The 26,147-nt window shown below is 35.3% G+C and overlaps 2 protein-coding genes across 3 annotated transcripts in view; both read left to right on the top strand.

Moving 5' to 3' along the window:
• Positions 1–9,586, top strand: part of LOC106050621 (uncharacterized) — a 28,714-nt gene extending 19,128 nt beyond the window's left edge. The window contains exons 8-13 of the mRNA XM_056031615.1: positions 73–213; positions 564–842; positions 2,360–2,443; positions 4,161–4,299; positions 5,939–6,078; positions 7,723–9,586. Of these exons, the coding sequence (XP_055887590.1) occupies positions 73–213; positions 564–842; positions 2,360–2,443; positions 4,161–4,299; positions 5,939–6,078; positions 7,723–7,859 (920 nt within the window). The 3' untranslated portion in view covers positions 7,860–9,586. The remainder of the gene's footprint in view (positions 1–72; positions 214–563; positions 843–2,359; positions 2,444–4,160; positions 4,300–5,938; positions 6,079–7,722) is intronic.
• Positions 9,587–13,359: 3,773 nt separating this feature from the next.
• LOC106050622 (uncharacterized) overlaps positions 13,360–26,147 on the top strand; it is a 34,852-nt gene continuing 22,064 nt past the window's right edge. Inside the window, exons 1-2 of one of the 2 annotated variants that reach the window (XM_056033452.1) lie at positions 13,360–13,435; positions 25,680–25,851. In XM_056033452.1, the coding sequence (XP_055889427.1) occupies positions 13,379–13,435; positions 25,680–25,851 (229 nt within the window). In that variant the 5' untranslated portion in view covers positions 13,360–13,378. Of the gene's footprint in view, positions 13,436–23,962; positions 24,147–25,679; positions 25,852–26,147 lie in introns of those variants that run through there. The other variant, XM_056033451.1, reaches the window with a different exon arrangement.

Raw genomic sequence — 26,147 nt, 5'->3', positions numbered from 1 at the left:
TATAATGCATTGTTTTTATACAGACTTAAAGATGTTTCTTTTTTTATATTTCTTTTCTTTTTTTTCCCCTAGGGTTATCCTTTGGAGGAAACTGTTCGTTCTCTGTCTCTGATATGTGTTTGTCTAATTTGACTTGTACCACTGATAGATTTGGTACTGACAGGTGTTTGTGTCCAGACAATATGTACGAATATTTAGGATCATGTTACCCGGGTAGGTTATAGAATTTAGTATAAATATTTTAATTTCCTATGTGTGCATATTTTTCATTAAGAAAAGAAAAAAAAATGAGGTATGCTATAAACAAGAAATATTTTATATAAACCTTGAAATATCACTCGTAGTCTGCTTAAGAACAATACTAAAGATATATATATATATATATATATATATATATATATATATATATATATATATATATAATACACATATACTTTTATAATTTGAAAATAATATGTTAAAATTTAGAAGCAGAACTTTAATGATATACGATTAAATGTAACAAATCCAAGTACCGGTACTCATACAGACACAATAACGTATTTACAAAATTGTGTTCGTAGATTTGGAATTGAGAGTAAGCGTCTCAGGGAAGTTCTTCGCCAACGTCGTTTATCTCAGCTGGACAACTTTGTCTAGGAATCCGGACGTGACCTACATTGTGTCGTGGATGTCATCCCAAAACGAGGCTGGCCATGGAAATCTATCTACCAGTCTAAGTGAAGTGTATATCTCTCGTCTGTCTCCACAGCAGAACTACACATTCACTGTTACATCAGTATTAACGTCTGACAGTTTCTACAACAGTAAATATATGCATACTACTTTCACGGCATTGACTGGTAAGTTATGGCATGATATTGTTTTTAATTGCGCATCATTAAAATATAGTCTAATGCAGTAGCTTTCATTGATTGGTATACCATCAATGTCTTAGAAATGTGTTACAACAGTCTGAACCTCTTCAAAACTTTTACATCGTCTGCCCCATAGATTGCAGGGTCTGCAAGGGGAAGTTTACATAACTTTAAATGTAAAAAAAAAATATTAGAAAATCTACTTTAATTCAGTGTTTATTATTATTATTATACCTTTTATATAGCGCTACTTTCATGCTTATAGCTCAGAGCGATTTGGTCCAGTCTCATTTGTGGACCAGTGGGGAGAGGGGGTATCTAGGAGTTGGTTTTCCGTGCTGCCTTTAGGCGTTCAGTTAACGCAACTCTGCGCGAGTCGGGTGTCGAACCTCGAGCCCCCTTTTATGTAGCCAAGTTCAAGCGCACTTAGCCTCTCGACCACGCTTTCCACAAAACAATTATGTACAATTATGTATAAAGTGTAGATAGAACGAACTCCTTAAGTCTAGAGCATAAAGATGCGCTCTCAATATATATAGGGACTTAAACCTCTTAGTAATAATAAACTATTTAATGAATCCAAGAAAAATGACATGACTTGACTGTCTTTGTTATGAATGAGTGATTCAGCAACGTGTAAAAAAAAAAAAATTCCCCTTTCAGACCTTGTGTTCTAAAGGGCAGATAATGTAATTTTGTTAGCGGTCATCTGTTTCTGTGGCCCACGGTTAACGAGGGTGTCATGTGGCTAGCACAATGACCAACCGCCTTTACTTTTCCGAAGTAACTTGAGGTACCCATTAAAGCTGGATGAACTCAGAAGCAGAGTGAAATTACTGAAATTAAAAGTATGACAAAAGGGAGCATTCATTGTTAGTCGTATTAAAATATGAAGAATGGGAGCATTCATTGTTAGTCGTATTGAAAGTATGACAAAAGGGAGCATTCATTGTTAGTCGTATTGAAAGTATGACAAAAGGGAGCATTCATTGTTAGTCGTATTGAAAGTATGACAAAAGGGAGCATTCATTGTTAGTCGTATTGAAAGTATGACAAAAGGGAGCATTCATTGTTAGTCGTATTGAAAGTATGACAAAAGGGAGCATTCATTGTTAGTCGTATTGAAAGTATGAAAAAAGGGAGCATTCATTGTTAGCCATATTAAAACGTGCATTGGAAGTCTCACTCGTTCCTTTACAAATAAATTTCACCCTAGTCATTGCAGGTCAGTAGAAGAGGATGATGGGAATGATTAAATTTCGGCTAAATCCTGTAAACAATCCGAAATGCATGTCATGTCATAGTTAAAGATACAATTTAAACAATGATTTAGTTTAAGCGTTGTAAAATCGTTGTAGAATCAAGATAATTATATTTAAAAACATACATTAATTTTGGTTGTAATACGGAAATAAGATCTAATGATGATTTTTTGTTCTTTTTTTTTTCTACATTTTTTTTTATTTCTCAATACTCTGTGAAATTAAAAAAATAAAACCTAGAATCATTGTATTTCTGTACCGAGAACAACCAATGTGGAGCGTCAATGATATGTATCAATCAAACTTGTGTTAGTACCAGTGAAGGTAAGAATTATTTAACTACAGACGTTAATAAAAATAACCTTGAAAAATGTAGCAGCAAGGAATTTATAATGTTTCTAATATGATGTTAATTATTTTTGATATTATGTTTAAACAGTATTGGTCTCAGATCATCAATTAGTCATCCATCATACCCACTATATAATGCACTCAGGTTAGACATTCTCAAAAATATATTTTTGGAAAACGTATGGAAAACTAGAAAGATCAAGAACGAAGAATAAAGCGTCCCTAACTTCGTAATAAGTATAAAATTAAATGGGATCAATAAAAGGTGGATACAGCTGGGTTTTATTTATTATTTTGTTTAATGACATAGATTTAGCACTTTTTAGAGATAGTAAACATTTTCATTGCAAACTACTGTTAAGAAAAGCCATAGCTCTATAGCCATATCACAAGGTCTTCAAGGCTCACAAAGACATAGCTTCAGAGAACAGTACCAGGAAAAAGAAAACGTGGCAGACAGAATGAACAGGCCATTTTATTGAATGAAACTCAATCCAAGCGAGGAATGGAGAAAGACGGTTAACAGATCTGGTATGATATTCCAATCGTTTAACAGAATAAGGGACGAGTGAAGGTGAAGTGATATTGAAGTCATGGACAGCAAGCTACTGTTGATCTCTGCGACAAAAAACACAACACAAAAAAGCTAAACCAGAAAAGACTGTTTCTCCTAAAAACTAGGTGTATTGGTCGTGTATGTAAACGGCATTGTTTGCCCACAACAGAACGTATTATAGCTAGGAGATTTGATAAACACTATATCACAACGCCAAGGGTCAAATATGTCTTGAGGGCCGAAGTTTGGCTTTATTGGTATAAGTAAAAATACATGCAACAAGAAAAATGTTAAAAAAATAAATAATAATAATTATAACAAAGCTTATATTTATTTATATCAATTATTTTGATTAATCATGTATTTAATTTTCTATTGATCTAGTTTTAGACAAACAATTATAAATGTGTACGATTGGAAATATTTTTGTGAATTGTTTCTTTTAACACAACATTCATACTTATAGCCAGCTCTGTTTGGGCTAGAGGGGGCAGGGAGAAGGTTTCCGAGCTGCCTTTTGAAAAGCAATTTAGAAAGAAAAAAAGAAATTTGCTCTTTGCATGATTTTGAACCCGAGCCTCCAGGAAGGAAGGCCAACGTGTTAGCCTCTCAGTTATTCAAGTACTTATGAAAATACAAGGTTTTAAAAGTCTATTGTTAGTTGAACATTTTTAGCGAACGACGTAATTCTCTACACAAGGCTTATCTCCCTTCAGCTTAGTACATTTTCTATATGAAACAAAATTAATTACTTTTGACTAATTGATTTAACTAATTAATTTGTTTTTTAAATATTAATTCATGCTATGTCATCGACACTGATTAATTGTGCAACATTTTTACTTGACCCGACAATGGTAAGTAGGAGAATAAATACAAGATTACACCCAGACAGACAAACAGACAGACTTAACTTATTATAAACTTTGTAAAAATTGAAGTATTTTTACACTGATTCTAAAAGAAAAGAAAAAAAAAAAGGGGGGGGGGGGGGCGAGAGGCCTAATAGGCTTTAAGAAAAAGAATAAGACCTACTTTGGTATATTTAAAATGGTTCCTAGTAAGCTCTTTAATAACTATTACATTACAATAAATCAAATAACATTTTACTTCCTTTTTTTTTTGGCCTTGAAGCAACCAAAGATGGAATGGACACTTTACAAAATGCTCTGATTGCTATAGCTGTCATTGGATGGGTCGCTACCATTGGTGTAGTGGTAGCAGTGATAATTGTGTGTTTGAGAAAGAAAGATGCCAGGACCTCTCTAACAAGGTCAGTCGTTCAGGAAGTAATGACGTGCTCGTATAGCCTGGAGGAGAAATGAAAAGTGTTTGGCGTGAAGCTGGTGACCCCACGCTGTAAAACCTTTATCGTCACAGCACCGCAAGCTTAGAACTTAAGATAATTTTACCGAACTCTGCGGAGACAGCTTGCGACATTAAGCGCAGATATATATAGAAAGGCTTGTCTTAGTGTCCGAAAATGAGTTAGGAATGCAGTATTCCCCGTGGCTGCGCAGCACCAGTTGTGACCTACAGGGCAAGCGTGGTCGATTAAGATTTTCTATTCGCCGTCTGCATCTGTCCTCGGCAGCGGATTTTCTTTTGGTCTTCAATGTGTAACCCGCAGCCTTTGTGAGTGACCACCAGCTGTCTCGTTCTGAGGCCGCATTTAACCAGGTACTCTCTTCCATGTCAACTAAGGCAAGTTTGCGCCTAAGCTGGTCTTTAAGGCTTTTTCGTGGGGTGCCTTCTGTTACGTCGACCACCTTTTAGCTCACCAAAAAAGACTGCCTTTGGCATACGTTCGTCTCCCATTCGGGATACGTGCCCTGCCCAGCGTAACTGTCGGACCATAAGAATTCCCTCTATACTGTCCATACCGGCGTTCGCAACGACATCGCTGTTTGTAGTGCGTGTGTCCATGATGGAGCGCAAGCATCTTTGGTGAAAGCGCTCAAGTAGTCTTAGTTGCTTTCTGTATAGTAACCATGTCTCAGATTCATATAGACATGTGTAGAAAGAAAATCGGAAATAGTTTGGACAGAAGAAATCTTAATTATGATCTGGGGCGTAGCTAGCAATTTTTCATCGTTTTGGGGCCTGGGGCATTTTGCTTAATATTTATTTGTAAATGCAAAAAAAAAATTCATTTGGGGGCCCCCTTCAAGTGGGCCTGTGGGGGATTTATCATCGTTTAAATTTGGACCAACGTGAGGCAGTATACCGTGATGCCATAACAATGCTACTCCAATGTTACGGAGTGCATTGTATGTGTTTCTATGGTGACGGTGGGAAGAGGTTAGTTGTGAATGATGTAACAAAGATGACATTGTCGTCATTTAGTCTTAGCTAGGTCAGAAGACCCCAGAACGCGAGATTAAAAATTTGAGCTATTGTAGTGAAATGTAGTGAGTTAGTATTTGTTAAAAGATATTATTACTAAATACCTGCATTTATGTCATTATATCACAAGTTGATTTTGTTTATATTAAAAATAAAATTATATTTAGTTTTGTTCTCAAAAGAAAGTTATTTAAGGTATTTGAAGTTTTATTAGTATATATCACGCATAAAACAGTTCAGTTGTCTACTAGCAGTTTGGTGCAATAAGTCAACGACCAGTTACTACATTCAGTTGACTTTTAACCAGTAGCAAACGAGAACTTTTATTGAACTTATCAGCATAGTTTCACTAAGTGATATGCTAAGGACTAACGAAATTTACTGCTTAAGTATACGTAAAAAAAAAAAAGCACTACAAAAATACTCAATTAGTCAATTAAGTATTGGTAATAAATTAGTTTGTTTGATAAGGGAAATAACTTGTACATTATTGGTAGCTATAGTTTTAAGGACGGAGTTGTTCATCTTTAAATAAACTTTATATTTTGCTTTTTTTTTTTAAACAGAGATTCTGGCTTAGATAAAAACCCAGACGGCAGTGGCCTAAAGAAAGACACAGGTCTATCTAAAAAGTCATCAGGAGCGATAGACAATAACTATAATTCTGTGCCGATGCATTTAAACCAAGCAACCCAAAACACAGCTGGTAAGACATTCGTTCAACGTATTTGTTATATAGGGCAGTGCTTCCTAAACTGTTTTCCTCTGGGCCTGAGTAGGTGTTTCACGAACTATCAAATAATTAGCTGGTAGGCTTTCACACGGTGGCTGTGCGGTAAAGCGCTTGGCTTCCGAATCGAGGTGAATTCTGTTGAAGACTTTCATTTCGGGATCATAGGGCGCCTCTGAGTTGACCCAGCCCTAAGGGGTACCTGATAATATAGTTAGGGAAAGTAAAGGCGGTTGGTCGTTGTGCTGGCCACATGACACCCTTTTTAACCTAGGGCAACAGAAACAGATGACCTGGACATCATCTGCGCTTTAGATTGCAAGGTTTGAAAGGGTACTTCACTTTTTTTTTAGGCTTTCACGTAGTGGAGTGTGCTTTAAAGTAAAAGGACTGGTTCCTCTACCATCAAAGCGACTACCACCTCAGCCTGTGATACATGTGGACGGGAAGTCTCTGGAAAATAAGTCTCAACGGCCACATTAACAAGTGTCTAACGAGATGAACCATAGTCCCTCGACGACTAAAGGCGGCCAACAGCCACACTTATTTTACAAGATAGTAATAATAATGGAAATGTCTGCGATTCCGAAGATTAAGGATGAATGCAGTATTTCACGTGACTAATCAAAACTTAGTTGCGAGCTGCATATTTTTCTGCATCTAGTGCAGACAGAGCCGTTGTCGTCTGGCAGTCTATTTAAGTCTTCGTTCCCTTTTTCTTCTTAGATAAGGGCTTTCATTTGGGGTCTCATATGTGTGTCCCACAGCCCTCCCGAGAGCGCTCCAAGATAGCAAGAAACAAACACCCTGACTAAACATTGGGTTAAAAAGCGTTTTCAAATCTTTCTTTTCTAGCGTAAATAGAGAGGATCCTACCACTTCGTCCATATTCTATATCACTGTCGTTTATCGGGTGCCAATTGTCTTTTAGGAATTTTTATTTGTTTTAGAAACGCATCTTTCATGAATACGTTTTTTTAAAAAAACGTGATGTAGGATGCTCTCCAATTAGTCTATTTAGTCAATGTTTTACTCCTGTCAAGTATTATCACAAATACTAAAAAAAAAAAACGTGAAGTATAAAGCATCTTGATAATAACGCTAAGTTAAAAGTATCCTGATAAACCGCAAAGTATTAGGTATCCTGATAAACCCGTGAAGTTTAGTATCCCGATAAACCCGTAAAGTTAAAAGTATCCTGATAAACCGCAAAGTATTAGGTATCCTGATAAACCCGTTAAGTTTAGTATCCCGATAAACCCGTAAAGTTTAAAGTATCCTGATAAACCCGTAAAGTTTAAAGTATCCCGATAAACCCGTAAAGTTTAAATTATCCTGATTAACCCTTAAGTTTTAAGATGAAGATAAAACTTGCCGAAAGTAGAGGTTTCTTGCGAATTACCTGGCTGGCCGCTTTAAAACATCACCTTGACCGGCCCATCGAGAAGAAATTTCTCTAGTCTGACCGGTTATGTCTTTCAAATGTAGATGTTTCCTCAAAAACCATCGCGGTCATTGTCAGGTATATTAGTAAATATTGTCCTGCAAATAGTTTGTTTTGTTTTGTTCTCTCACTGTTGAGATCATTGAATACTAAAAGTTATGTTTGAAACATTTCAGAAGATACATATGTCAATAACACAATTCTACTGAACAATCTAGCCGTCCATACTGATACAAGTGTTGAACCAGATACTAACACGTATGAAGCAATGACTAATGTACGGGAAACGGATGAAATCTATTTGAATAAATAAGTATTGTATAAAATATATATACTTTTAAAACATTTATTTTAAATTAAAAGCGTTGATAAACTTTCGTTTATTGTTAGGTAAATTTACATTTAACTTGATTGATTATTCACTCATTTTTATATTTCGTCTGAAAAAAAGAATATCTCCTTGGTAGTTTAATGTAATTGATATTGTTAGCCTAAATACTTTGGAAATGTTTTTTTCTCACAATAGCATTAGAAAATGATATCATTTCCCCTGTGTGATGTGTCGGTGAAAGGTATAAGCCACCTTGATGCTCTTCAGAGGGGCTAGAGCTCCAATCTCTACTCTATGAGTTCTGTTTGTTGAGCACACAAACTGCAGCAAAGAAAATTGACCCAATGTCGAATTTATAAAAGATAAACAACAGTTTTATTTCATTCAATTGTCTCGGCCCCTAACAAATACATTGCTCAGTTCCATTGCTCTCTGTCTCTCACGTTACCCCAGAAAATATATATACATATATATATATATATATATATATATATATATATATATATATATATATATATATATATATATATATATATATATTTATATATATCAATGAAACTGTAGAAAATAATATGTATGATGCTAAATTTACTTTTACCTATCCTTTAGTCTGTTGGATCGTTGGGGCACCATGCAAGATTCGTCAACCGTCTTTCTCCATTACGCTCTTTCCTTTGCCTTAGTTAGAACCTCTTTCAATAGCAGGCCCGTCCATTCTTTTATGTTGTCCTCCCATAGCTTTCTCTGTCTGCCTCTTTTTCTTTTCCCTGGTACTGTTGCCTGGAGAAGGTCTTTGGGAGCTCCCAAGATCTTGCAATATGGCCATATATATTTGCTTGCGTTTTTTACGATTGTTAGCAAGTCGTCATGGGGTCCAATCGCTGCAATAGCTCTGATGTTAAATAGCCAGTTTTAATGTTATTGTTTTCTAAATACAATTTACCGTTTCTGTAGCAATTGTGATTTTACAGGGTGTGGTCACTAGCCCCACGCCAAACCCTCCTCCTTTCTCACCCGGGCTTGGGACCGGCAGATGGCGGAGTTATGGATCTTTATGGAGACAGCTTGTCTCCCAATGCGCCGAACGGCGCGGGAGGAACTAAGTCTAAATCTAAAAAGTCTAAATAAAATACATTTCAATTATTAAACCTAATTTGTGCGCTAATTTTGTACTGACTTCTTGGCTTTTACTTTGACATATGTATATGTAGTATATGTATATATCTGTTTTAATTGCATTTCTAATTAGGATCTATTTGAGTAACTCCTTATTTCAATTTAATAACAAAAAGACTTTGTCCATCAAATGTTTTGTTTAGGTAGAAGATTTGTTAAAATTGTTTATGACATACATATTTTTCGTTTCTGCTGTTTAATACCAGTTATTTATGAAAACTTTTTTTCGCTGTATATAATTACTTTTTTTTTTTATTTTTGTGCTAAGTGAATTAAAAACTTGTATTATTGTGTATGACAACTATTAAGTAAGTAACCTAAGAATATCTTTTTCATCACTCAAGTTGAAATAACGTAGTCTTTGATTTCACTTGACTTAAAAAGATAGACATTCTTTTACATGTGAAAGTAAAAAAGTTGTCAATTAGAAATCAATATTCCAAATTTATCCTTATAAATAACTGTAATTTGAATGATTTTATACTATCGAAGATGATTCTGTCGCCTCAGAATAAACAATTTAATTACCTCTACTGTTGAAGTTTTTTGTTGTTGTTGTTTTTAAACCTATATGTTAATTTATTTAGAAATTGAACTAATCACCAGTTTTCTAAATAACTCAGATGGTCGAGTATTCATGTTACCTTAGCCAAGTTACTAGGCGAGAGATATCGCCTACAGATCTAAAGGTATACTCAAAAACCACTACTGCTACCATTTGCGTATTTAGTTTTAAAAGCTGAACAGTTCTTTTAAAGAAGTTAGAAAGAAGCTACGACCTAAATAGTATGTAAAGAATCTGTTCTGGCTAACTGATTCCTGAAGGACTACCAGCTTTAAATATTTAGAAACGTAGATCAATTATTTAAATGTATGAGAAAGACTGAAAATTATTATTTTAAACAGAAAGTTTAAAGAACATACGTACCTAAAATGTTCACCTCTTTATGTCTTTTTATTATTTTTGGCTAATACAAGAAAGAGTTAGGTAGACTCCGTAACAATTTGCTCTAAGTGAAACCCAATTTTGGATAGACTTAGATAAGATACACATAGAAGTGCTGCCAAAAAAGCATTATCTCCAAGTCAGTGGCGTTTAAAGATGCGTAAAGTTCTCTAGGATGGGCGTATATCCCATATGGTAGATGGCCGTACGACAAAGGTAAATATTTTTTTTGGCAAGCGAAGTTGATAGGCGTAACAAAGGTACCTCACGAAAAGGCGTTACCAAGCTGGCCAAGTGAGGCGAGGGGAGGGGGTGAGAATAACCAGGTTTGTTATCTCTAGTAAGAAGCCAAAGGTAAACATGTAAGAACCATTGCTTTAACTACTTAGGATTTAGCCACTTAGACAGAGATGAGAAATCAATTATTAAACAAACAAACTTTGAAATTCTCCCTGTGTATATAAATAAAATAACAATAGCTTTCATATAACGCTACTTTCATGCTTAAAGCATGCTCAGAGCGCTATAGTCCAACAAGGACTTGTGGACAAGGGGGGAGGAGGGGTTATCTGGTATAATTTTTTCCCCGCTGCCTATAGGCGCTCAGTAAACACAACTCTGCTCGATTCGAGTGTCGAACCTCGAGCCCCCTTCATAGGTAGCCAAGCCAAGCCAAGTTCAAGCGTACTTAGCCTCTCGACCACGCTTCTCACATATTTGATATACATTTAATGATCAAGACGACGTGACATGTAGACCTCATCATATGCAGTACCAGTTAGGTCGGTGTGGCCAAATAGTGTCTTTATGACGACTTGAACTGCTATGAAGCGCTCTTTCCTATATGCCACCTCTCTAGTCAGATAGGTGAGATTTCATCATTCAAGGGCAACAATACAAATAATTGAAAAAGAAAAATGGTTCGAGTGCTGGGACTTTAAATTTGACGACTCAAAGGCCCCACTGAATACCATCTCGCATTTGTGCGTTATACGCCCTTTTAATTACGTATAAGCCTGTAACGTAATGATAATAATAATACACAAATATAAAAAAATGTTTAAAAAAAAGAGGTAAACTTACATTAAGCTTACTTGTATTAATTAGTTTGGATTAGTCATGTAGTAAATGTGTAATATATCTAGACTAACAATTAATATGTGCGATTAGAAATATGTTTACCAATTGTTTTTGTTAAGCGCAATTTCATACTATTGGATCAAGATCATTTGGGAAAATGGGGGCGAGAGGGGGGGGAAGGGGGACAGAAAGAGGCGTTATCTGGGTAAATGTTAGCACGATCGCTTTTTAAATGATTTTGTTTTCAAAAAATGGTGGATAAGTTTTATTTGAACTCGAGGGCTCAAGCCTCCTCAAGCAAACATTCTAACCACTGTGCCAGTGAAGTGCTAATTAAACTAGAAGGTTTTATAGATATATGTTCTTAATTTTACGACCTAATTCTCTACGCATAGTATAAATGGGACAAGTAAAACATATTTCTCATGTTCGATACCAAACAACTTTACTAATTTTCAATAGTTAACTAATTAATTGGTTAATATTTTGTATTTAATTCTTGTTTTGTCATGTACAAGAAAAGAAATTGTCCAAAGTTTCAACTTGATCCAAAATTGGGTGTGGGAGAAATAACGTGTACAAAGTTTTTACCACACAGACAGAGTGAGTTGATTTAAGCTTTGTAACAAAATGATCGAAGTAGCTGGACGTATTTCTTACACGGATGTTTATTCGAAACTAAGGCTTTCATCATGCAAAGACAGCAGGTGGTTAGTGTTCCTCTCCTACTGCTAGAAGACAGAACAAAAACTTGAACATTCTTCTAGCGGATAAAAGTGCACGCGAAGTACTGCATCCCAACCCCTGTGGAGGAAAGGCGTGACCATACGTTAGTCCACACTTGGCTTAACATTTCAAATGAACCTGATGCTTAGCCGATGCAAGAATGTAATGAAAAGAACGACAGATTGATATCATTTATTTATACGCCAGGTCTCAACAACGCTCATGGGGTCAACAATCAACATGTGTTAAATGAAATAACTGACATGACCAATATCTTGGCTTTATTCAACAAGATGACAGTAAACACTGAACGAGTAAAAACTAAACTACAAACACGTCTCACATGACTGATTGTTAAAATGTTTGTGTTAAAATGTTTGTAAAATGTTTGAAATGTTTTGGATATTTTTCAGAGTTGAAAATAATTTACTTCCTAGTCCAAAACTACTGCAGGACGACGAGGATTAGCAGCTGGCAGGGTTTGAATCCGGGACCATCGAGAAGTCCGAACGACAGCCAAGCGCGCATACCGCATGACCAGGCAGCCATGGACTATGAACACACACAAATGGGCATGGCCTTCTGACACGCTGGACACTGGCAGAAGGTAAACAACTCAATTACTCAATTATACTACACAACATAATTTTCTTCAAAATGAGATAGGTATAAAATTCCGCACTTTTCTCATTTATCTTAGTCTGACCCAACGACCCTCCAGCTCTTTTACACCAGCGCAGCTTGTTTATTTTCTGCTTTCACTTAACTTTACCTACAAGACTGTTGAGTTTTAATTGCCTTTTTGTTTGTTTGTTTTTAACAGACGGCGGTCTCGTGACCCAAAGTCTTTTGATTGTGCTTGGTCCAGAAGTGCCTAGTACATGTATTTGTAAACTATCTTTATCTAATGTAAGGATGGGTTTCAAACTACTTATGATAGGTATTAGAGAGGTGGAGAGGTGTAGCTGCGCCCTATGCTCCCTTGGGAGTGAACAAAATTAAATTAGTCAGGTATTATAACACCCCTTATAAGTGTTTTGAGGTATTTTGTAACGTAAGTAATATTGACTCTAAAAAGATGATGTAAATATTACAAGAGTAAAGTATACCCTTATAGACCTATAAGTACGTTTGATGTACATTACTTCGATTTCTATGGTTGACGATGATGCCCTGTGAACAGCTCAATGACCAACCGCATTTACTTTTCTTTAACTTTATGCCAGGCATTATTAAAGATGAGTGGACTCAAAGGCGTCCCAAAATTCCTAAATTCAAAGTCTTGACAGAGATTTCAACACGAGACCTCTAGGTAAGGAAGTCTCTCGGCCACAACGAACCCACCTTAATATTATGTTTAAGAAAAGGCGAAGGATGGAGATGTTTCTTTTATCAACTCCATATAAAAGGATAACATTGAAGAGGTAATGAAGACTGTACTTGGCTTAACATTCAATATAAGATGGGAAGGGAGAAGTAGTCAGGAAGTTTATTTGTGTTTTTCTATTTAAGGCCAACTTTTTTTTCTTGGACCAAACATAATGGGATGGTGCGTGTAACGATAAACATAGAAATGAAGATTAGTAAAAGTATAATTCGTGTTCTGTTTCTGGTCTTTGATATCGTGAATGTAAGTAATTACATCTTACCTTTATGATACGAAATCAATGCATATTATCTTATCGTTTCAGACGTTATTTTAAAAGAGGATATACATATGTCAAAATAGAAGATAATATGCCTTACGCATATCTATATGTTTACCTAGTCACAATAGCGTCGCTAGGGATTTGGGGGACCGCTTGGCCTCTTTAGAGGCCCCTGCATTTTGACATTCAACAGCATGACATGAAATAATGGCTTAATATTTAATGTAAAAACACATTTCAGGCACTCATTTGAGGCAGGAAGGATTTTGAAATGAGGACCTCTCTCCCCTACCCTAGCAACGCCACAGTTTAATCATGCATATTTATTAGAGATGTAAACAAAATCGTCGGTTTATTGGCTGATTCAGGCAACTTAGTCCTTGATGTAAAATTTAACCTTTTTGAGCAAGCTGTGGTCTTAAACTTTGGTAATTTCTTTAGATAATTATAATAAAAGGCATCTATTAGCTCATTGTTTTCTAAGCTTTTTGTGGAATCATCCATTAGTTCTATATAGTTGAGTTTCCCACGACCTATATTTTCTGAAGCCTGAAGCAATGTTGGTATGGAATGAGAACACTATGTTTGTCTAAGGGGTTCACGATGTTGGTATGGAATGAGAACACTTTGTTTGTCTAAGGGGTTCACAATGTTGGTATGGAATGAGAACACTATGTTTGTCTAAGGGGTTCACAATGTTGGTATGGAATGAGAACACTATGTTTGTCTAAGGGGTTCACAATGTTGGTATGGAATGAGAACACTATGTTTGTCTAAGGGGTTCACAATGTTGGTATGGAATGAGAACACTATGTTTGTCTAAGGGGTTCACAATGTTGGTATGGAATGAGAACACTATGTTTGTCTAAGGGGTTCACGATGTCCCTACTAGTTGTCGGAGTGCATGTTCATTCTTTCGACATAGCTTACATAGAATCACTTTGTCCGTCTGTCTGTCGTTATTTCTACTAAAACCCATTCTCGGATCAAGTTGAAACTTTACACGATTATTTGTTGTATCAAACAAAATAATAAGAATGTAAAATAAAATAACAATTAGATAATTATTTATTGTTTTGTATAAAAAAAGGAAATAAATGCTACTTATTGTGAGATATTGCTGTATATGTGGAGTTATTTTCCTTATTTCTTTTTGTGCGCGTTTTTTTCTTCCGCTTCCCAGTCTCGGATCAAGTTGAAAGTGTGTATAATTATTTATAGTCGATGACAATAGATGAATCGATAAACAAAATTAAACAATCATCTGGCCTATAGACGCAATTATAAGTTATCATTTTATTTTCCTTGGTATGTAAAAGGGAGCTTGTTTCAAAAGTATTGAGATATATGGTAGTTCTTTTTTGGTTGTTCCACTCAGATAGGCTTTGTTTGTTTGTTTTTAATACGCAGACTTTGACTCTGGAGCTCTTCCCTCATAAAAGCTTCGCTGTTGTTTTTCTATATATTTTTCTTGTTTTATTTATAATGCCAGCTGTGCTAATTCACAGTCAGTCTTCAAAACTGTAAAAATGAGAAGGTCAAGTTCACATTCAGACCTTACAATCTATAGGGCAGAAGATGTAATTAATTACAGGCTCAGAACGAAGTAATTACCAGTAAGATTTAACTTTGCTTTTGTGTGTGTGTTATTGTTATTTTTGTCACACAGATTCTGTTGTCTCTACAAATCTTTAATTTATAGGATCACACTTTGTGCTTTAAATATCGGATTGTGTATCAAACAAAGTGCATCATCCTCTATTCATGCACCAATTTTCTATTCCATCAAATACAAATCATACCCTTGTATATTTTATTTTGAACTTTAATGCAGTTATTATGCTGGATGTCTACAGAAAATAAGCAATATAAAGATAAGATTGACAAAAAATGAAATTGGGGGAAAAAGTGAATAAGCCTAACTGAAGCCGTTAGTGTGGACAAGCGGGACGGGTGACCATTAAAGCGCTCTGTTTCTGAACTGGAGGTGCCGAGTTCGAATCCTGGTGAAGACTGGGATTTTAAGTTTGGGGATATTTGGGGCCTCTGAGCTCTAATGGGTACCTGACATTAGTTGAGAAAAAAAGTAAAGGTTGAGAAAAAGTAAAGGTTGGGAAAAGTAAAGGTTGGGAAAAGAAAATTTTGTGAAAAAGTAGATGCGCTTGGTCGTTGTGCTGGCAACATGACACCTTCATTAGCCGTAGGCCACAGAAACATATGACCTTTGCATCATCTGGCTTATAGCAAGATCTGAAAGGGGAACTTTACTTACTTTAGAGTACGCTTTTTCATCAAAGTTCTACACTTCTGATGTAGAGGCATATTGGTCCTATATATTTATTTAATACTAAGTTTCACCAGGTTAAGCCAATAAGTTTACAAGTAGCGAAGTGGTAAGTCTAAGTCAGTGTTTCCCACTTATTTAACTGGACACTTTGCACATTCTGAGTATTTAGCGGAACTCATGGCTTATTTTTTTAAGAGAGGTTAATTCACATTGTGGCCTCCAAGTTAATAAAAAATAAAAATTAAATTAAATTATAGCTTTATACAGTTATATAGTTCGTAGAACACCTATTCTGGCCTCGCTTAACTCCAAGATTGCGCGGAACACAGTTCGGGGAACACTGGTAAGGCCTTTATGTTGACTGAATCATTAATCAAATGCATGGCAGTTACTTTTTATTTATATAGAAACTTATTAATTATATCCTAAGAGTTGTTCCTTTTTGTTTTGGTGCCATTCGAATGGTTTATTTAACACTGTGGCGTATTCCATAATTATCATTTTAATAATAATAAACACTTCACTTAGATCTTCTTATCTTATCTTATATAATATGACATTACTTTAAAAAAATATGATTACGTCCTACGCGTCATGCATCTTGTCATGCATATTAACAAATGACTTAAATTCTGCCAAGTCACTGGTTATCATGGCAGTCACTGGTTTTTCTAGACGACGATAAGATATCGGTATTTTAAAGAAACACAAGGTAAACTTTAAGAAATATACTTTTAAAAAAAGCGTATACGTAGTGTAATTGTATCAAAAAGTTTGAATTAGTCTTTGTATATAAATTTGTAATAGATCTAGACTAACAACATTAAATCTGTGCGATTAATGATATTTTCACCAATGGACCTCATTCACCAATAGTAAATAAACAACATTTAGCCACGTCATAATATTGATAAAACAATGAAAATTACGTATCGCGTGACAGCCTTCATGGTTTGCGTAATTTGTAAAGAAAATATAGAGAACCATGTGGCAAAATGTTGTTTGTTTACGAATAGTGAATGAGGTAGGCTACATTGGCAAAATAAATGTGTGCATAACATTTCCAATACATTGGTTTGTGTTTATTTTTGTGTTTGTGTTGTTTTGTTCATATATGTACAAGGTGTTGTTTCTATTGAGAGAGTTTATCCTTAGATTGATGCCCTTCACCACCCGCACATTGTTAGCTACGCCACTGCCACCCAGAAATAATGAATACAATGAAGAAAAGCTACAGTCCTTTGTTTTATACGCTATCTATTAGGTTTCTATCATTTTTCTACAAAATACATCTATAAGGTTTGTATCATATTTCAAATAGGTCTCTATACATCTTTTTAACTTTTCAATGAGGTTTCTATAAGGTTTTCATAATATATCTATGAGGTAGCTAAAAAGTCTCTACAATATAAGGTAACTATAACATATCTTTAAAGTCTGTATAATATATGTATAAAGTCTCTAAAATATAATATGTCTTCTATACGGTCGCTAAAAGGTAACTCTAAGGCCTCTATAATATATCTATAAGTTCAATATCTTATCTTTGAAAATACAGACGTGACTTCAAAAAAGATGATGATTACGTCCTACGGGTCATGCATTTAGTCATGCATGTTAACCAATTACTTACATTCTACCAAGTCATTGGTTTTCCTGGCTCGCCAAGGCAACCCATTCCATGCTCTAATAGCACTAGGGAAGAAGCGTTTGCACACATTTGTCCTAGCAATTGGAATGAGGACTGTGTCTTTATCTTTGTGTAGAAAGATAATAGAGACCTAATAGAGAGCTTCTAAAACTTTTTTATATTCCTTTTAGAAACGTTATAGAGACTGTAATTGACCACCCAATAATAATTAATACACTATAAAGGTGTCTAATAGGTGTCTATAAGGTGTCCATAAGGTGTCCATAAATTGTCTAGTTTCTATAAGGTGTCCATAAAGTGTCCATAAGGTGTCTATAAGGTGTATATAAGGTGTCTATAAGGTGTCCATAAGGTTCTATAAGGTCTCTATAAGGTGTCCATAAGGTGTCTATAAGGTGTCTATAATGTGTCTATAAGGTGTCTAAAAGGTGTCTAAAAGGTGTATATAAGGTGTCCATAAGGTGTCTATAAGGTGTCTATAAGGTGTCCATAAGGTGTCTATAAGGTGTCTATAAGGTGTCTTTAAGGTATTTAAATATTACGTGTCAGTCCGTTGAGTACATTGGATTTCTTGTTCTCCCTTCCCTCGGCTTCAACAATGTATTTTTTTTAACCTCACAATGCTCTAGAACTCTTTGAAGTTTTTTGCTTTTATTTTCAGGTATAAAATAAAATAATAAACTGAACTCCTGAATCCTTTTGTTGGATGACTAGTCAATGAACTATATCTTTAAGGGTGACCCGTCAAATTAGAGCCGACAAATTAGCGCGAAATTTCATATCGAGATAGCGCAAGACAAAAAAGCTCGAACTTATATATCATGTATAAAAGTACCAGATTATTAGTAATTAAATGTCCTGGGCATCATTTTTGTTGATGTCTCTATCTTTTTCAATATTAATAGATCTGAAAGTATGCCATATTTGCAGAGAACGAGAGTACTTTAAATTTTATGTCATTCCCATTTTTCACCTTGATTAAAATGCATAATTTGCTAAAAATAGGATTTTGAAATGTGGTGACCCGACAAAATAGGAGAGGAAAATACGAAAGTGTGTTATACTATAATTAGAAATCTGCGGCATCTTTCTTTGATCATACAGGACGTCTTTTGTCGCAACATTGGCAAACTTAGGTGTGTCAGGATATGTTAAGATGGCGATGTTCCTGCTATTTTGTCAGCGCTATTTCGTCCGCGCTATTTTGACGGGGTACCATCTTTAAGTGATAAGAAAATAATGTATAATATAAAAGAACAAAAAAACAACAACATGAAAATGTTATTCTCTCTTTTATTGAGGAAAAAATATACAATATTAAAAAGAAACTTCCTAATTAAAATGATTTTTAAAAAATGAGAAAGGGTATGATCGATCGTTAGTCGGAGGACCATTCAATAATCAAAAGTAGATTTCATGAACCTAATTTATTATCAATAATATTGCCAACTCTTCTTATAATCAATTTATTTTCTTAATTGATTTTTTTCCCAATATTTTAATACATGAGTAGGCGAGATGGCTGAGTAGCAAGATGCTTGGTTTCCAAATCGCGGTCCAGAGTTCGAATCCTGTGATTTTAAATTTCGGGATCTTTAGGACTTCTCTGAGCCTTAATAGGTACCAGACATTAGTTGTGAGAAAAGTAAAGGCGGTTGGTCGTTGTGCTGGCCACATGACAGCCTCGTTAACCGTGGGTCACAGAAACACATCACCTTTACGTCCTCCACCCTAAAGATCGTAAGGGAGGTTTACTTAAGTAAATACATACTAGAATACTCAACTCAAGGGTGACAAGGAAGTACATTGTTGACGCCTGACAATGTCAACAAGTAATTTAAATGTATGTCAGGGGATACCTGAGGAAAGGAAGGTTTATCATTGCCGATGGTAAAGAAAATATATTTCTATTACGTTAGTGAATATAAGCTTTATAAATAGTAAGTTGCATTTATAAACAAAGGTTATCTAAGGAGAAGAACTGCATATTTTTAACCATATTTATAATTGCTGTAACATTTAAATCAATATTTCTAAACCAAACCAAATATATTAATTATCGATATTGCTACACGCGTTTCGGTTCTTTGTTCAAAACTAAATTCTACTGGAAGTACTTTTGTCATAATATATATTTTGCATTTTTCAGTTCTCTTCTTAAATTAAACTGTCATTAATAGGATGCAAATCAAATCTAAGTTTACCTGATCGAGAAAAAAGACGTCATTAAAAGACAGGCTATAAAAAGAAAAGACCTGAAACTAGACATGTACAATACTTTGACGAGTCTTATTTTAGAACTAGCTTATTTTCAGTACCCGGCATTTTCCAATACAAAATTTCACACTCAAAAATATTTGTAAAAATAAAATAAAAATTTAAAAAATTGTATGAGCCAGATGTTCGTAAAATTAAACGATAAAACTAAAGACCTGAACCGAAAAGTAATCAGTAGCGCGACATCCTTTATGACCATACCTGTGAATTGTTTTTCTGTTTTGCATACTTTCTATACCACAATTTTCTTCCTCATGCTTCTTCTAACATTTAAGTCCTGATATCTCAAAGAAGCCTATGTGGGAACTATGTATATGCTTCTGAATATTTTTTAAAACAAATCTCAAGACTGCATTGACGAGTTACTTAATGATATGTATTGAAATTACTAGACCGTAACTCAATTTTCTCTATGCAGAAACGGATGTAATTCATATTTCTGTACGACTAAGTCATACAATAACTCTTTTATTGTTGTACCATCATTTTAGGGTAGAATAACTATATTGTGTCTACTTATTGATAATGTTTTTAAAAGCCTGTTTTGAAGTCTAAATTAGAAGATTACAAAGAGTTTTTGTGTTTTTACATACATTGAGAGAAAGCACGCTATGGGTTAATGCACCTTTTCTATTTGTTAAGAAATGAATGTATAAAGGTGGGCTTGGATATTTCTTGCATGACTTTAGGAAGTTACAAACTTTCAACTACCACTAATTATTACCCCTTCCAAAACAAAATTATAAAGAGAATAAAATATAAATCATTGCACTAAATGCTACTTCTATACTTATGAATACATCCGGCTTCAACCTGTGATTTTTGAGTTTAAGTCAAAGAGCTGGCAACAGTTGGTGTTCCGGAACGCAATATTTTCACGCCCTCACCGTGACACTCATGAACATATCCATAACTAAAGAAAAGAAATGACGAACAAAGAACATGAAGTATAAGCTACTGTAAGGTTACAAAATAAATACTGAATGCATGGTACCTAGTTAAAGTAGAAAAGCTTGTTGACCCTTGTCCACTTACGGAAGTCGTGTGCTGTTATGGTGAATTTCTTTAGGTTTTGTTTAAGAATAAGAAGGAATTCCTCTTGGTATCCACCTAGGACCTTATTACAAAAGAAGTGGCTAGAGAATGATTCTAGAAGCAATGGCCCCCCGCAAACAAAAGATTTTATTATATGATAGTTGATGTGAACTTTCACATGACGTGTAGTTGATTAGCCTAGTCTCAAGAAGAGATCCTTTACTTCGATGCAGTAATATTTATATCATAATATTATAATCATATGATAATATATCACAATTACTTGATAGAATCGGACATGCTACTTACTATCTAATTCTAATATATTATAAGAAGCCAATGTAACAAAATTTGGTTAATTGACCAAACAGTGTACGACACAAAAGCGCTGACAAAAAAAAAAGCAGCTGCCAAATAGCGATACCAAAAAAAAAGTACTTTTTAAAAGATGTCCATTTCCAGTCTAGATATAACATATAAGGGTTTATGGTTGTGAATTTTTCGAATCAGCAGCTTGAGGATCAATAGAGCCTGCTATTTCTTTTCATTCTTTTAGGTGAAAGGCTCAATACAAAAAGAGAACGCAAAGCTAAAAATAGAATGCCGGGTCATGAAAGAGGAAGAGAGGTTGTCAGGAAGTTAATTTCATTTCCTTGGTTATTTCTCTGATGTTATGTCTCCACCTCCCCTACCCAGACTAACACTTTCATACTATTGAATGACATACATGGAAATGAGCGATAAGACGATATACACTATGTTTTCTATTCGCTTTTCTTAACCGCTCAAAGGTTAGTTGTCCTAAATCCATAAATCTTTTATCTGAGAGGAACTCCAATTGGTGACAAGGTAAGAAGGATCAGTCCTCCAGTAGAGCCTTGGCGAGAAACTCTGCCGTCAGTATCTGTTATCAGTTGTATTCAACGTCATGGAGATGAATAGGTTAATGTGCAAAACGTTTTTGAAATCAAATGGAATTTTTTTTTCTAATCATCTCTTTAAGTTACGTTATCAGTCTTGGTTTATTCTAGTTTTTATTTCTCAATAGTCAGGGCCGACCTTAGGGCACTGCAACCTTTGCGGCCGCAGTGAACCCCGCACTTTCATCGGCCCCGCGCTGACTGTAGTTGTAAATTATCATTATATTAAACCATTTTAAATTTAAACAGGGTTTCCGTGGTCCCCTGGTTTTCCTGGAGCTCCTGGAAATCTGCTAAAATTGCAAAGTATACGAAAAAAAATCATGAAAATCTCCTGAAATTATTAAAGTATCCTGGAAACTCAAAATTGTGTTTGTGATAATAGACATGTAGATATTGGTTTTACCATTTGAATGTTTCAATTAAGAAATAGTTTTGGGGTATTCATTTAAACATATGAATCTTTCATTTCATTACAAAAAATAATTCTGATCATATTTAATTGATATACTGCAGAGCCCCCTAGTACAATGATACTTCTTGGTGGTCGGTTTACCTTATCTTAATCTTATATAATACAGACGTTACTTCAAAAAAGAAGATGATTACGTCCTACGCGTCATGCATTTAGTCATTCATGTTAACCAATGACTTAAATTCTGCCAAGTCACTGGTTTTCCTGGCTAGCTCAGGCAACCCATTCCATGCTCTAATAGCACTAGGGAAGAAGGAGCATTTGTACAAATTAGTCCTAGCATATGGGACGAGGAATGTGCCTTTATCTTTGTGTATTTCTGATTATTTTATTAGATTTTATTTTTTTTTTGAAGATTATGGTCCATTGTTTATGTATAATTGCTACTTAAATTTTAAGTCTTATATCCTGAAGACTTTCTAAATTAGTGATTTTACTAAAGGTGTTACTCTAGTACAGGGGTTCTCAACCTGTGGGTCGCGACCCCCCTTGGTAGTCGATTGACGATTTGCCAGGGGTCACCTTAGACCATCGAAAAAATTGATTGTTTTTGTCTATTCTTCTATTGCTGTACGTGTGAGCGGGGGAGAGGGTCGCGGCAGAGTGGGGTGGTTGTAAAAAGGGTTCGCCGATCTTAAAAAGTTGAGAACCGCTGCCTAGTCAAATGTGTTCAACAAAGATTTATGGAAGGAACAGCCTTTTTTTAAAAATAAAAATACAAATATTATTAAAATTTTATGCGGAGTTCCTGTAGCCAAAATTAAAACCTGTCGTTGAAACATTTTGTTTGCTAAATATTTTAAAACATCAATTTCGGACCCCGACGTTTAACATCAAGATTGAAGCTTTTCCAATAAGAAGAGCTCAGACCTAAAACAATTTTCCGTAACATTTAAAAACTTTTTTTTTCTAAAACTCCTAAAGATTTACATACATGTACCCTTCTTATCCAGCTAGTGGTACTGTATGCTTCGGTACGGGCAATATTCCTTGATTGTCTAGATCACACTTTACTTTTAGTAAGAAAAACGCAAGTTAAAGTTAAAAAAAGAAAGCTTGGGAATGGTATACTTAATATTGAGATCATATCCGTGTTCAGAAGGGTGTCTTGTCCAGTGTTTGCGTAAAAAGTGTTGACGTCACTCGGCAATTTAACCGCGATGACGTAAGGAAGTAGACGTCAGAAAAGGCTCCATCATAACTACGTCAAGTCGTCGCGAAGTGGATTACCTCTATCTATCCAGGCTAGAAATGAGCGGTACAAATCTCTTTCGTTCCTTACTCGACATGAAGACATGAAAAGCACCCGAGATGCCTGTGTAGTCGATGAATGAGCTCTTGATGTTCTGTCTGTTCTATTTATGTGTATGTTTCTGTTGTGTTGTCTTTATATGAGAAAAGAGTCCTTGTCATCACAACAAATTTCCGTAAGGATCAATAAGCAGTCTTAGTCTTATTCGTCTTTAAAAGAGCTGTATGAATGAATCATCTTGGTGTAGACGCTTCTCCCTAAAACAGTATGAGTGCTCCTACTTAATAAAATATATATTGAAAGCCCGACTATATATTTATATGCCTATTGACACATTGTACCCCCATTGCCGCCCCTCGCTAGCTCTCTGGAATGAAGTCTTGTAGTAATCGTGATGTGTCTATAAAGTTAGCTCCTTATTTCAAAAAGAATTGTTAGGTTTGAAATGTGTTTTTCTTATCAGCGCCTTGTCTCTCACTATTCAAAACAAATGACGTTTCAAAGAAGTACGTTATTTCTTGACCTTTGAACACTTAGGGGAGAGGGTCTATGTATAAAGATAACAATATGGAAACAATATTCAGGGCTAATGGTAGATTGGCGATACGTTGTTGAGAGAGAGAGAGGAGGGGGGGAAGGGAGCAGTTGTCAGGAAGTTTATTTCAGTGTCATGTCTCTCTTCAGACTGTACTTGTTCAAACTTAAAGGTGTTTTTACTATTTAAGGATAGACCTAGACATGGGGATAAGAAACTATGTATTGTGTGTTCTGTTCGTTATTAATAACATCTTTAAGGTAAGTGGTTTAGAATGAGATTTGTGAAGCGAAATGAACTAGCTACGCCTTGGAACTTACTAGAAATCAAGTAGAAAATACTAGACTAAAAATACCTTTGGTAAGATTAGACAAGTCCTAATCAGATTAGGCATATTAAAAAAGAAATTGTTAAGAGTTTATTTACAAAAGTACAAGTTTAAGATTGATAAATATAGTACAGATTATATAATATTTCCAAACAAAGGGATCTAATTTAAATTACATGACCTTATCAGTCAAGTAAAATTTCTTTCCTTTGTTCTAGATACCAAAGCAATTATTTAACTAATTGTTGTTGTTGTTTTTTGTTATTGATACTTGTGTTGTCAGGTAAAATAAATAATTGTGCAAAAATTCAACTTCATCCGAGATTGCGTATGGGAGAAATAAAATGTACAAACCTTTTACCAGCCAGGCAGCCAGAGTGAGTTAATATAAGCATACATAATAACTGTGTCTAATTCATCTTTCACTAAACTTACTATGCTATTTGTTCCTCCACTTTGTCAAGGTGGAATTTACAGATTTTACTTGGGGATTACTTAAAATAACCGGGCTATCCACCTCGGCAGGCTAATGCAGTGGTAAAGGATTGCAACCTAAATAGCATTCAAAACAAAATAATTTTAAGTAGGCAAGAAATTGACAACCCTACATGAACATCTAAATGAACATTAAAATAATGAATATTAACGTGAATAAATGTATCTTCCACGAACAGACACAATGCTTTACAATTTCATGTATAAAGTGTACAGCTTTTAACATGGTTAAGTAAAAGTAAAGTTCGCCTTTCAGACCTTGCGATCTATGGGGCAGATGATGTTAAGGTCATCTGATTCTTTCGCCAACGGTTAACGAGCAGGGTGTCACAACGAACAACCGCCTTTACTTTCCCCAACTTAAAGTAAAGTACCCATTAGAGTTGGTATAACTCAGCGTATAACATATATAAAGCAATATCACACCTCGAACATTCCTAACACGTCTCTACGGCGCAGGAACAACAACAGGACACATGAATCTTCCCTATCCAAGGCCTGACACAATACTACCGAGACCTCTCTCAACCACATCTCCAAAGTCAGGCCCCATAATACGCCCACCAAAACCAAAACAGATTGAGACTAGTTAAGGCTATCTTTGAACGTATGTACCTGTTACAACGAGGAAACAGTAAGCCAAAAGCAAACATCAGCACAAGAGCTTCTCCAACGGAGCAACTTCAAAAACTAAGGCGAGACGTCTACTTAAGCTAGATTCATGACGGCTGATTGCGCTGCACAAGTTCAAGAAATCAACTAGGGAGAAAGGCTATGCCGCGCACGCAACACACATTAGCACCAATATCTTAAAGCTTACCAACAATGTCATCTATGTATATGCTATTACTTTATTTAGGAATATTTTTAGCTAACTTATACATAAACATTTATTTGAGCTACTTACTAGTTACTGCCCACCCACAGCTTATACAATAGAAAAATGATGCTATGTTTTCTGTATATTCAGGTATCTGGTTCAGGTACTGAAAACGTTTGTGTAAATAATGAAACTGGAAAACTGGTGTTTGGAATGGACTGTACTTCTAGCACACAGTGCATCACAGAATACTGTTATAACACCAAGTGTGCGTGCCCGACGGGAAAGTCTTACGACGCATGTAATGCCAGATGCACCACAGGTACGTAACTTTAAACTAATTGGCGATTTCCTTTAGTGACGTGACTGTACATTAAAAAACGTAGAACGGAAATAGCTTAGAGACAGAATAACGGTAGTGACTCACTTCTGAATAGCTTAGAGACAGAATAACGGTAGAGGCTCACTTCAGAATAGCTTAAAGACAGAATAACGGTAGTGACTCACTTCTGAATAGCTTAGAGACAGAATAACGGTAGAGGCTCACTTCTGAGTAGCTTAGAGACAGAACAACGGTAGAGGCTCACTTCTGAATAGCTTAGAGACAGAATAACGGTA

Source organism: Biomphalaria glabrata, chromosome 6, assembly GCF_947242115.1.
Source record: "Biomphalaria glabrata chromosome 6, xgBioGlab47.1, whole genome shotgun sequence".
Taxonomy (NCBI): Eukaryota; Metazoa; Mollusca; class Gastropoda; family Planorbidae; genus Biomphalaria; species Biomphalaria glabrata.
The sequence above is the reverse complement of the archived record's forward strand: the minus strand, read 5'-3'. Positions and strand labels throughout refer to the sequence as shown.